The sequence below is a fragment of the Asterias rubens genome, chromosome 10 (assembly GCF_902459465.1).
Source record: "Asterias rubens chromosome 10, eAstRub1.3, whole genome shotgun sequence".
NCBI classification, from domain to species: Eukaryota; Metazoa; Echinodermata; class Asteroidea; order Forcipulatida; family Asteriidae; genus Asterias; species Asterias rubens.
Window position 1 is genome coordinate 3,416,139 of NC_047071.1, and position 13,879 is coordinate 3,430,017.

Genomic DNA, 13,879 nt, shown 5'->3' on the forward strand with positions numbered 1-13,879 from the left:
GTGTGAGCGACGTTACGCTCACATAACAAATTGGAAAGGAATTGTTGATTATTGACCGATTGAAAAAAATTCTTTTCGAAAAGTTAGTTAAATAACACGGGAAAGATGTTTGTGGTTAACTTTCAGGGGGTAATAACGGGGCACTAGGCCCCACCAACGGTCAGCTGAGAGAGACAAACAATTCAACAACAAAAGTTAGAATTCTAAATGCATAAAAAAACACAGATTTGTGGGTTTTTTATTTTTATTAATTAGTAAAACAGGTGTCTTCTCATACTGTTTGTTGCCAAAATATAGAAGATTGTTAATGAAGAACATACTGTTGCCTTCCCGACTAAACCGAACCATTTCATACAATTAATTGAATAATTAACTGAACTTTATACAAAGTAACACTAACAGATGCAACCATCCCTAAATGCGTCCTCATTGTAGAATCGTGTTGTTCTTTGAACATCAAGCTATCATTGAATGATCTCCAAGTCCAGCCCACTCGTGATGACGTACATATGAATATTCAACAGTAGATCTGTATACTTCATCTTGAGTGACTGGTAGGTATCCCGTACCACCACAGCTTTCTTTCTTGCGTCTTTATATTGCCTTATCAAAGCTAACAAGTCCTCCTCTGTAGCATAAGGGTTGAGTGACGAAGAAGTGTGGTGCTTGGTCGGCTGCTGTGCCTCTGTCATCAAGTTGGACGATAGTGAAGAGTTTTCAACCAAGTTGTCGATTCGAGGTTGACCCCTAGGTCGATCTCCACGACCCTCGGTCTTTGACTTATCATGATCCATTGAGAGAGATATCTTGATTGGAGATTTCTGAGCTCGTGATTTCTACACCAAGTAGGTAACGGACGATAACAAAATTAATTGCAATCGGAGAAATTCCAGGTTATTACACTCTCGTTCCTTCAAAATGCCTCTTCTTTTTTCGAAAATAAATAAATAATTCAAGTCAGTAAAGCCCCGCCGAAATATTTTGGTCGAATACGAAGTTCGAGCTTTGTTCTGCGTCGACGCAACTCCGACGCGAGCGCAACTTGTACGCACATCGGGCCGGGCCTTTCAATAATACCAACACGGACGGACATAATACCTTTGTGTATATACGTATTACTGCTATTTGAGCCCAAATTACGTAAAGCCTGTTAAGCACAAAAAATTGATAAGCTTAGCAAAATATTGCTGGACAGAAACGGGTAACGTAAATTATATTAAGTTGCGACTGGTATCCACTAAAAAAATTTTAAGCACAGAAATTTTTCAAGCAGTATCTTCTGCCTTACAACAGCTATATGAAATTGGGCTTTGTTATGCTTCATACATGCAATGATTTTATGAAAGTAAACAAGGTTTTTAAATTACCGAGGACAACTTTTGATCCACAGTTTATTCGCCACACATAAAAACTGTACATTCCTACAATAGGACGTCTTTGCATTAACATCTACCCATCGATTGTGAAATTGTCAGCCTTTTCTTTCAAACAGCAGGGCTTTAATTCCAAAGTTGTTATTGGAGTTGGTTTCACTGTTTATCTACGGTTGTTTTTATATTACTCTCTGGTGTTTAACTTTTGTTGTCCAAACAAAAACATGCGCCGGTCGTTGGCCATTGGTTGACAGTTTTTGGTGTTTGGTTGCACTCAGTGGTGACCATCATACACTATACACTAAAATTGAGTTAGTTCTTCAAATGAGGATCCTATTAATATTTGTAGATTTTTGGTCCCCACCCTTCAGCAGTATTTAAACAAATAATGATGAAAACAAAATATAGTTGATGGCCTGACGTTTCTACACTAGCAGAGTCTTTCTCAATGATAGTCTTGATTCAAGACACTGCGCATCTCATTCTGGTTACTTGGTTACTATTGTCATCAAAGTTCAAGTAGGATTTCCATCATCCTTTGACATTAATGAATTTATATCTATCATAGAAACAAATCAAACTAATTTAGCAAATGTGCTGCTAAAATCTACAATTTAATAAAAAAAAAAACATAGCTACTTTAATGGTGTCTGGTCTGGTTACCCACCTTCAACTGCTCTGATATCATGTACAAAAATATATATACAAACAATTTAAACTGAACTAAGCACATGTTATTTTCAAATCTTGACGACAAGCTTTGTTTAGCAAATCCATTTCACTTCACTTAGTTACCTGTTCATGTTTGTTGTGTTGTCATTTAGCCTTCGAGAAAGACTCTGCTAGGGTCGAAACGTCAGGCCATTAACTATTTTTTTGCAAATCCATTTTACTGACCTTATAGTTCTGAGCAGACGAAATGTAGGCAAGATAATTACAGACAAGTGTGGAAGGTGATTTAACATTTTCTGAAAACTTTTGTATAAAACATCTTCAAAAAAGTTAATTTTCTTTTGTGACTTCTGTTCACTTTAGACTGGTAAATGTTTAATTATTAAAAATTTGTCCTGTTTTGAAATCTTTATTCAGCACTTTAAACAGAGTATATGCATACAAACAGAACACCGTCTGGGTTATCCGAAGCAAAGTTTGAAAACAAAAACAGGTGTCAAACTGTGGCACTGCAGCAGTCTTTGTATGTCTCTATGAATATCCTATCTCAGCTAGGCAAAGTTAGTTGACATTGGTGTCACACTATGGACATCTCAGCTATCTGGTGTCACACTGTGGATACAGTCTTTGGATGTCACATCTCAGCTAAGCAAAGTTAGTTGACATTGGTGTCACACTATGGACATCTCAGCTATCTGGTTTCACACTGTGGATACAGTCTTTGGATGTCACATCTCAGCTAAGCAAAGTTAGTTGACATTGGTGTCACACTATGGACATCTCAGCTATCTGGTGTCACACTGTGGATACAGTCTTTGGATGTCCTATCTCAACTAAGCAACATTAGTTGACATTGGTGTCACACTATGGACATCTCAGCTATCTGGTGTCACACTGTGGATACAGTCTTTGGATGTCCTATCTCAACTAAGCAACGTTAGTTGACATTGGTGTCACACTATGGACATCTCGGCTATCTGGTGTCACACTGTGGATACAGTCTTTGGATGTCCTATCTCAACTTAGCAAAGTTTGTTGACATTGGTGTCACACTATGGACATCTCAGCTATCTGGTGTCACACTGTGGATACAGTCTTTGGATGTCCTATCTCAGCTATCTCCAGCAAAGTTTGTAAAAATTGGTGACGCACTATGAACAAAGTCATTGTAGCACATCTTAGCTATCTGAAACAAAGTTTTCAGACAATGGTGTCACGCTATGGACAAATTCCTTGTTTGCCACATCTCTGCTTCCTGAAGCATAGTTTGGTGACGTTGGTGTTAAACTGTGATCAATCTCAGCTACCTGAAGTGTAGTTTGGTGACGTTGGTGTTACACTGTGATCAATCTCAGCTACCTGAAGTATAGTTTGGTGACGTTGGTTTTACACTGTGATCAATCTCAGCTACCTGAAGTATAGTTTGGTGACGTTGGTGTTACACTGTGATCAATCTCAGCTACCTGAAGTATAGTTTGGTGATGTTGGTGTTACACTGTGATCAATCTCAGCTACCTGAAGTATAGTTTGGTGACGTTGGTGTTACACTGTGATCAATCTCAGCTACCTGAAGTATAGTTTGGTGACGTTGGTGTTACACTGTGATCAATCTCAGCTACCTGAAGTATAGTTTGGTGATGTTGGTGTTACACTGTGATCAATCTCAGCTACCTGAAGCATAGTTTGGTGACGTTGGTGGTACACTGTGATCAATCTCAGCTACCTGAAGTATAGTTTGGTGACGTTGGTTTTACACTGTGATCAATCTCAGCTACCTGAAGTATAGTTTGGTGACGTTTGTGTTACACTGTGATCAATCTCAGCTACCTGAAGTATAGTTTGGTGACGTTGGTGTTACACTGTGAGCAATCTCAGCTACCTGAAGTATAGTTTGGTGACGTTGGTGTTACACTGTGATCAATCTCAGCTACCTGAAGTATAGTTTTGTGATGTTGGTGTTACACTGTGATCAATCTCAGCTACCTGAAGTATAGTTTGGTGACGTTGGTGTTACACTGTGATCAATCTCAGCTACCTGAAGTATAGTTTGGTGACGTTGGTGATACACTGTGATCAATCTCAGCTACCTGAAGTATAGTTTGGTGACGTTGGTGTTACACTGTGATCAATCTCAGCTACCTGAATGAAAGTTTGGTGACGTTGGTGTTACACTGTGATCAATCTCAGCTACCTGAAGTATAGTTTGGTGACGCTGGTGTTACACTGTTACACTGTGAACATCTCAGCTATCTGACGCAAAGTTTGTAGACAGTGGTGTAATGCTATAATCATAACCTTTATCCATAGCACTAGTCAGCATCTTTCCAGCATGAGTCAATTGTAATGCTGCGTCAGGATGAGCTGTCCAGGGTAAAATAGTACATTCTCTCTCTAGCATCATAGACATACCTTGGAGAAGTTCAGTCATATCAAAAGATAAGGCTGCACGACGAAGTCTATTCAACTCCTGTAAGAAAGAAAATACACAAGAAGATCCTGGTTTAAAAATTCTTTTTCATTTATCTGAAATCTGAACTGCCCAAAATCTATCAGATGAAAATGTGTTAAATCATGGATGCAAAGGAAAATCACTAGATAAAACAAGATTTGAAACAGTACACTGAAATGAGTTAATATGACAAGTATATAACTAGAAATTTAGAGTTTGTAAAACAAACTCTAGGTGTTCGGGAACGGATGTTCGAAAGGGGTTGTTTCACAAGTGTGTACACTTTACTAGTCACGATAAAAAAAGTACCAATCTAAGCAGCAATCGCTTTGGCCTACATAGTCACAAACATACCCATTTTTGTGAAGTACCTAAAGCCCTTTCATATGATGTATAGATTGTCAAAATAGCTTTTGTGGTTGAGGAAATAGGAACTGATGAATAATGACGACTAGAGAAGAGACTAACTAACCGGAAGGGAAATGTTTGTTGAAAACCCCTTGAAAACAGACTACGTCCGTAAAGCCCTTTCATATGATGTATAGATTGTCAAAATAGCTTTTGTGGTTGAGGACATAGGAACTTATGAATAATGACAAAGTCCCTAAATGCCATCAGTCCTTGAATGCCATTACTTTATAGTCCCGCATACCCTGCAGGAAAATACTGAATGCTAAAGCACCTCGAGCATCTCTGAGTGATGGATATGCGCACTATATGAAAGAACACTATTATTGTTATTATTATTATTATAGATTACCTTGTAGAACACTAGTGTCTTCTCTGGTAGTTTTCTTGCATAGCGAAGAATCTTTTGAATATCAGCCTTCAAGAAAAGACAAGAAAATGACTTGATTAGGGGATAAGATATAGGAATAAGAAATTTTGCTTGTCTTGTCGATGTTTTTACACTCATTAAGAATCATATTTCAGGGCTGGATAAGCAATATGTGTATACATAAAAACCAACAGTGATGTATCAGGTCAAAGGTCAACATACCTGTAAATTAATTGGTTTAATCCAGACAACAGGATTCTGGGAGTAACTTCTTTTCTCTTGTAACCTGACCGGAAATGGACTCTTGTTGTTGTCTTCCCCATAAGGATTATTGGCAAAAGCTGATGAAGAAAAGAAAATCAAATTCAAAGAAAATTTGAATGAATCCTACATTTAAAACAAAATAAGACATCTGTAATAAATGCATATCTAATCATTCAAACACAAACATGATCATCTCTATATTATAAACCTTTGTTGAAGTTGTTTGTTCTTTCATTGCATCTGATGAAATAGTGGTTGCTACAAAAGCTCATGCAAATATTTATTTACTACTAGTTGATCATTTAAAAAGCACTACATTTTATTCTCCTTATTACAATAACCTGACTAACCCATCACCACTTTTCATTTTTATCTATTAAACGATCTAAAGGCTTTAGTTATTAATATATATGGATTCGGTTAGCTCTTACTCGGCTGGTCCATAGACTCACCTGTACATGGTCCTAGTAAATGAAACTTTCCAACCCACGGTATAGCATGATCACCAGGCTCAAACAATGACATCATTAAGTTGGATTTCTTCTTACTATCTGCACAGGAATGAAGCAGTCCATACCAGTTCTCCCTACAAGGAATTCAAGTTGATAGCCATAGTAATTTAGATAAGGTTAAAGACAGTGGACACTATCGGTAATTGTCAAAGATTAGTCTTCACAGTTGGTGTATCTCAACATATGCATAAAATAACAAACCTGTGAAAATTTGAGCTCAATCGGTCTTCGAAGTTGCAAGATAATAGTGAAAGAAAAAACACCATTGTCACACTAAGTTGTGTGCTTTCTGATGCTTGATTTCGAGACCTCAAATTCTAAACTTGAGGTCTCGAAATCAAATTCATGGGAAAATTACTTCTTTCTATAAAACTACGTAACTTCAGAGGGAGCTGTTTCTCACAATGTTTTATACTATCAACCTCTCCCCATTAATTGTAATCAAGAAAGGTTTTATGATGATAGTTATTTTGAGAAGTTACCAATAGTGTCCACTGCCTTTAAATCAACAATATTTATTGATTTGGACATCAAGATGAGGTTTTATAATTCTTGTATTCTTTCAACCCTACTGTAGGCCGCTGCATGTTGGAGTCTGACAGAAAGAAATGAGGCCAGGCTAGATGCCTTAGACATGAGATGCCAAAGAAAGATCCTATATTGAATGGACACAACATATCACAAGTAAGCATGTAAGAGCAAACAGCCCCCACTCTCAAGCATCATAAGAAAATGTAGACTGCAGTGGTTTGGTCAACTCCAACAAATGGATACAAATCAGATCCCTAAAAGCAGCTCTACAACTGGTCACCAACCCACAAGAAACACAGACGAGGTTGCCCTAGGACAAGATGGGCAAATGTAATCCAGAACGACCTCTCCAGACTTGGTACTGGGTGGTCTGTGGAGGAGGCAGAAGTTGCAGCTCAAGACCGGTCTATTTGGAAGCTTCTCATCAGTCAGGCAGCTGGTGCAGAAATGCATGATACTGACTGATGATGATGAATAGAGAGTGCTTTTGCAATGTTTCAATGCAGCAAAACTCCGAGACTATGAATAAAATACACAAGTGGAACAACTTGGTATGTATTACTTAATGTGATTCAGATGAATTAAAAATCTAATCTAAAAATGGATAATCTTGAATGAATAACCTACCCAACATTAACGAGTGCTACAAGATTCTCCACCTTCAGGCTGCCATGTAGAAGGACACAAAATGACGGATTAGATCCCATCTCGGTTGAAGACGGAACCGTCTCCTTCTCTTCAGTCTTATCTCCTCCTTCTGCTCCTTCTCCTGAACCTGATGAATTTTTATCTGAAAATGGAAGGAATCAATATTAACAACTAATTTACTAGGTCAATTTGGTTGCCGATTTGGCCTGACAATATGTGTGTATATCAGTGAAACTCAAAAACTCATGATGAATATTAAAGCCAGTGGACACTATTGGGAAATATCAAAGACCAGTCTTCTCACTTGCTGTATCTCAACATATGCATAAAATAACAAACCTGTGAAAATTTGAGCTCGATTGGTCGTCGGAGTTGCGAGATAACTACGAAAGAAAAAACACTCTTGTCACACGAAGTTGTGTGCTTTCAGATGCTTGATTTCGAGACCACAAGTTCTAAGTCTGAGGTCTCGAAGTCAAATTCGTGGAAAATTACTTCTTTCTCGAAAACTACTCCACTTCAGAGAGAGCCGTTTCTCACAATGTTTTACACTACCAACCTCTCCCCATTACTCGTTACCAAGTAAGGTTTTATGCTAATAATTATTTTGAGTAATTACCAATAGTGTCCACTGCCTTTAACCGGATATGAGTTGGAATGCAACCATACATTCTTGAAGTGTTCCAACTCTAGTTTAATTTACTTCTTTGTCAACAATCTGTGTAATAGGATTATATCCACAAAAAACATTCCATGCTCTTAGAAATGACCAGGATGAAAGCATCTGCTGAATGTAAAGATTTTATCACCAACTTCTCTTACGTCTCTTAGATACATGTTCATTTACAGCCAAAAGATGTAGACCTCAAGACACAGTGGTAGCTTACCTTTAACTGGAAGTGGTAAGACTAGATGTCTTGATATAACCGGTGGGCTAGAAGCATCAGCACAATCTATGAAGCCACAGATACTAAGTTCAGTTGATAAACGCTGTGCAACCATTTCAAAATCACGTGCCATGTTAACCGGCTGTGGTGGAGGGAACACTTGTACTTCTGAGCTAAGATTCCCACATGACAACTTAGCATGAAACGCTGAGTAAAGCTCCTCAGCCATCTTAGTGAACATAACCTGTGCTGATTTAACTGTTACAGCTCCTTCAATGGTGTGAATATGACCTTTATGTTGATTAGCATCCAGTAACTTCTGATACATAGACAATGAGCCCCATTGCTGGAGTTCTAGTTGGCTTGAGATGAGGACCGTGTGGAAACTATTGGGAAACTCAAAGGGAACAGGGAAGGTGGAGTCATCAGCTTTAGGGTTGGAGAGAATCTGTATGGCATGCTTCAATGATCCTGGACCAACTCCTGGACTGCCGTCTGTCACCAAAATAACCTGCATCAACAAGAAGTTCAATCAACATTTAAATGGTTATATTGGCAACTTCAAATGTTTAACTCAGCAGAAACTTGTTGAGGTTTTGCAAAAGGGTAATAAATATGAGTTTGAATAATTTAACATTTTTACACCTGCAAATATTCCCACTTGACACTACCTAAATTTTTAAGAGATTCTAGTACAGTGAATGGTTAACAAGCACACACCAAGGAGCCAATGGTATCAGAAAGGTATAAAACATGAGCTACCTGGCATAGAGTACTTGCACCCCATTCTTCAATCACAACATTCTTGACTCCTTCCAAGACGGTTTCCAGACACGTCTTATCAAATATCTCAATGGTGTGTACTGCTTTCTGTGGAGGATACAAAGATACATGTATGTTAGAGAGAGAAGGAATGTGACATTTTGTGTGCTCTACTGGTGCTGACCTCAGGCAGGGTTTGAAACTTACATTGTTATACCTCTGTGCAAATTGTGAAGTTTGATTGGTCGAGAACTGATCTGATAAACATCTTTTAATAGCGGCTGAGTATTGAAGTGTAACCTGTAAGATAAATATTCTTGTGGTGTTAAAAAAACAGATTAGGATGTTTTTCTCATTTTGATTTCGGTCCAGTAAAAATGTTGAACTACACAATACTTGTAGTTTTAAGGATTTGTCATCCCAAATTCGACCTCTGATAGTTTATAAAAACATAAATGAAACTGGCAGTATATCCACACTTCATCTATCTCTATATTTTGTTGGTGTATGTTTATTAACATTATTTCCTTGGAACATAGACAATGATTTATCGCCCATGCATCCACCATCATCACTCAGGTTAAACATAAGAAACTTGCCTGAGTGTATGCGTCGCGTACAACTCTCAGCCAATGATAGGTCTTAATTAACCTCAGTGAGGGAGCTGTTTTTTGGCAAGAGGTCTACATATGTAATGTTAGGCCGTGTCCGAATTGGCGACTTCGGCTACAGCTTTGGCTAGGGCGCGCGCGTCTGCTATTCTTCAACACTGACAGACGCGCTGATCTATCCGTAGCTGTAGCCGAAGTCGCCAATTTGGACATGGCCTAATGTTAGACTCAGTAAAATAATTTTACCTTCAGTTCATTGTAATCTCTTGTAAATGGCACCACAATCTCCCACAGCGAAGAGAAAATGACAAGTGTAGTAAACTCTAGTTTATTATTAGCAGCTATGAAGTCTAGTAGTGTATTCAGACCAGCTTCTGCTAGTTGTCTCCTAGTGATTGGTTCACTGCTACTGCTACTGTTACTGCTACCTCCATCCGTTGAGCTCACAGGTTGGGTCATGGACAATGAAACATCTAACAAGATCACTGTAGGCATGATGATGCTGCTTCTCCTAATTAAAGAAAACATCATTAAATAATAATAATAATAATAATAATAATAGTGGCAATTTATAATGCGCCATGTCTGTCTAAAAGACACTCCTGGCGCAGGAGAGATGCCGAAGCCAGAATGCAAAGAATATAGTTAAGCACACAAATAAGTTTTCAAATGGGTTTTGAAGCTGGAATATGTAGTGAGTTGTCGGAGTTTAGGGGGGAGTTCGTTCCATAGTGATGGGCCAGAGTGTGAGAAGGAGCGGGCTCCCCATGAATGGCGTGTGCGTGGAATGTTTAGAAGTTTGGTGGACGATGATCTGAGATGCCTGGGTGGAGCATGAAGATGTAGCAGGTTCTGGGTGTATGTAGGTGCCGTGCCCTGGAGAGACTGATACACAAGAAGGAGAATTTTGAAGTGGATGCGCTTTTGAACCGGGAGCCAGTGCAGGGCCTTGAGGATTGGAGTGATGTGTGTTGATCTTTTAGTAAGGGTGACAATGATTTTAAAAATGTAGTAACTTTATCTTGTAATGTTTTCTAATTTCCAACACTGCATTTGTACAACTATACTCTAGGCGTTTCAAAATTTGAAATCAACAACACAATGGCAAATTGCCCAGTGTACATTATAATATACAGTCAGCAGAGTTTGATGACGTCACAACAAACAATAGATTTATCTTCTTTTTTCCATGTCTAATTTGGGTTCCCACCTTGATGACCAAGTACCCCATTCAACTAAAAAATGTATTAAAAAGGTGGGGGTGGGGTTGGGGTGGGGGGTATTGTACCCATTGAGCTAAGATTTGTAATATGGGCTCCCTAGTCTTACAAAGCTTTCAGTAATTCATGTTTTCTTTTGTTTCATTTATTGATGATGATGATTTACTCTGGCTAAGCAACAAAAAAAAAAGGTACGAAGAGTGGTTCCTAGAGGCGTGTCCATGTTTTGTACACAAAGCGCGGATTGGGTATTTTTTTCTTTACAGTACAGGCAAACGTGTGCAGATAACTCTCCATGTTTGTTCTGGGAAAAAAATAGGCGTACGGTTGGGACAATTGGCATTTGTAGTGCAATGGTAAAACGGAGTAGTTGGGGACGATAAGAAATTTTAGAGATTGCGGAGTGGATTTTCTGTCGTCCCCTCGGACAATGAGATATCAAAGGACACATATAAACAAAAGTAGTTGAGCCTTATTTTGGCGAGATTAGGAAAAGAAAAAAAAAGAGCGATCTGAGCGATTCTGCCATTACAAAATTCATTGAACCATCATCGTTATACTCGTGAGATTAAGAAAAGAAAAAAAAAGAGCGATCAGCCATTTTACAAAATTCATTGAACCATCATCAGTATTGTCGTGAGATGACGTTACGGGAGAACGTGAACGAAACTGAAACAGTTCTCTAGAGTAGTGTCCTCGGACAGTGTTACACTGTAAACTCAAATTGTGCGGCTAGGCCTAGACGAGGAGCAGGGACGAACCCTTGGTTTGTGAAACGTAACTTACATAAGTCGTGACGTAAGTGCGTTTATGCATGGCCATGGAGGAAGGAAAATGGACCTTCCTCCATGGTTTATGCAAAGGTTTGCAATATCTCCGAAGCGAAAGGATTGATAACAGTAACACTACTACTATTTATTAGTAACACTAACAACACTAACAAAAATAACAGATTAATGTTGAGGTCCGTACTTACTCTCAGTCTCACTTTCTTGCAGATAAATGAAAAATTCCCTGGTTGAGAGACGAGAGTGGAGAGGAACAATCATAAAATGCTTCCTACCACACAAAAACAGTGTAACTTACACACTACCTGTCCACATTGCAGTGTACACATTCAATTTTCAGTTTTTACAGCACAAAACCATACAGCGTCAGGTGCTCTTTATCAGCTGCGGTAATGCAGAACATAATGACGTCTGGCGTTCAGACATCTAACTGAAAATTAGACTTGTTGAAAGTCAAATGTCGTAAATAGACAAACGTCCGGCGGCTGAATAGACCTTATCGCAAATACCAATGCGCAAGCGCAGACTGTTGAATGAGGTGCATTGTGGGATAGATATGGATCAAATTTGGAAACCAGCTAGACCACAATGCACCTAATTCCAAGCTTTACGCGCGCGCCCCAGTATTTGCGAAAAGGTCTATTGAACTTACTTTCGATTACAATGGCGCCCTCTGCGTGTATTATGTACCATCATCGCAAAGTTAGAATGTCTGTGTGCCGGAGAAAGAAGCCTTTGTCATTTTTTGTATGGTGTCTCAATAATAAGTCAGGCCCCCAAAGTGCCCACAATTAAATAACGGATGACTTACAATTTGGGCCACGACCAACATGAGCACGGTAGGGTACACAGTAACAAAGTGATAAAGATTACTTTTATTAATAAATAATATAAAAAAGGACCTCATCTTACAAAGTCAATTCATATGATCCTTTAATTTGAACCTGTACAAAGGCAATGACCCTGAAGAAAAAAAAACATGTCCAGAAGACATTGAGAGAAGTAATTTATTTATAATTTAAAGGCAGTGGACACTATTGGTAATTACTCAAAATAATTATTCGCATAAAACCTTTCTTGGTGACAAGTAATGGGGAGAGGTTGGTGGTATGGTATAAAACATTGTGAGTAACCGCTCCCTCTGAAGTGCCATAGTTTTGGAGAAAGAAGTAATTTTCCACGAATTTGATTTCGAGACCTCAAGTTTAGAACTTGAGGTCTCGAAATCAACCATCTAAACGCACACAACTTCGTGTGACAAGGGTGTTTTCTTCTTTCATTATTATCTCGCAACTTTGATGACCGATTGAGCTTAAATTTTAACAGGTTTGTTATTGTATGCATATTGAGATACACCAACTGTGAAGGCTAGTCTTTGACCAATAATGTCTTTTGACCAATAGTGTCCACCGCCTTTAAGGTACAAGGCCCCTGTCTGTTCTCGAGTCATTAGTGTGGGTCTCTCTCTACTAGAACCGATGAAGTCTTGTCAGCAGTCAACAGTGTCTGAAAAACGCACACGTGCCCTGCCTGGAGCATACAGAGCCCTCCCCGCCCTGTCCATCTCGAAAAGGATGAAGGCAGAAAGGACATTTCAAATCTTCACTTTAATCCGTTTAACCGTTATAAGAAATGTTTATTAGTGGATCTAATGGAAATCTATGCCCTTACTGTTTGTCTTGCTTTGTATTTACTTTTGTTTGTATTATTATTATTTATTGTTCATACTGTCTGCTTGTAAAAATAAATAAAGAATAAGAATAAGAAACTGAGGACGCAGCCGACCGTCGCGAGGCGGCTGCTACCTGCGTGACCGATGTCAGATGCAATTGTGTCCGGTCTGCAATACTGTCCGCTCCGGACACTTTTGCATATGCAATCGTGTCCGGGGCTATGCAAAAACCCGGTCATTCATGACATGCTCTTAGCTTGTAAAAAAAATGGCGAACGTGTTCCGTCAACCAAGGGCGTTTACTGCAAGGACGGTTTTGCACGGGGCGGACACAACTGCATATGCAAATGTGTCTGGGCGGACACAATTGCATTATGCAGCAGCGTTCGGGTGGACACGATTGCATAAACCGTCCGCGGACAATATTGCATATGCAATAACGCGGACAATATTGCATATGCAATAATGTCCTCCGGATAGTATTGCATAGAGGACATTGCATGCGACACCGGCCGGCCCGGGTAAAAAAGCTGCCATGCTGCTGCTGAGCGTTTATACTTATTTTTTTTACAAACGTGTAGTTGCTTCCACAACAAGCAGATAGCGTTGTGATGTGCCCCAAATACACGTTGATCAGTTGACTTGTATCACGTTAGCATGCCTACGCATGTAAACGAAGTCGATTGCTCTGCTGCGCGATTAAACAGTAGGA

General features: G+C 39.1%; 1 protein-coding gene across 1 annotated transcript; it reads right to left on the bottom strand.

Annotated features, from left to right (window-relative positions):
* Nucleotides 1–239: 239 nt before the first annotated feature.
* Nucleotides 240–11,865, bottom strand: LOC117295749 (integrator complex subunit 14-like). Its single transcript, XM_033778479.1, has 9 exons — nt 11,684–11,865; nt 9,734–9,998; nt 8,877–8,984; nt 8,115–8,625; nt 7,207–7,369; nt 5,989–6,122; nt 5,495–5,613; nt 5,255–5,320; nt 240–4,512 (listed from the first exon to the last, which is right to left on the bottom strand). The coding sequence occupies exons 2-9, from the start codon at nt 9,980–9,982 to the stop codon at nt 4,288–4,290; spliced, it is 1,575 nt and encodes a 524-aa protein (XP_033634370.1). The 5' UTR covers nt 9,983–9,998; nt 11,684–11,865; the 3' UTR covers nt 240–4,287.
* Between the last annotated feature and the right edge of the window lie 2,014 nt (nt 11,866–13,879).

Bases quoted from the DNA above. Each gene is read 5' to 3' on its own strand.
- LOC117295749 (XM_033778479.1), bottom strand. From the start codon at position 9,982: ATGCCTACAGTGATCTTGTTAGATGTTTCATTGTCCATGACCCAACCT. The intron at 7,370-8,114 runs GTAAGCTACCAC...TTCCATTTTCAG, and splicing joins CTTACCACTTCCAGTTAAAG to ATAAAAATTCATCAGGTTCA. The intron at 5,321-5,494 runs GTATGTTGACCT...CTTTTCTTGAAG, and splicing joins TTAAACCAATTAATTTACAG to GCTGATATTCAAAAGATTCT.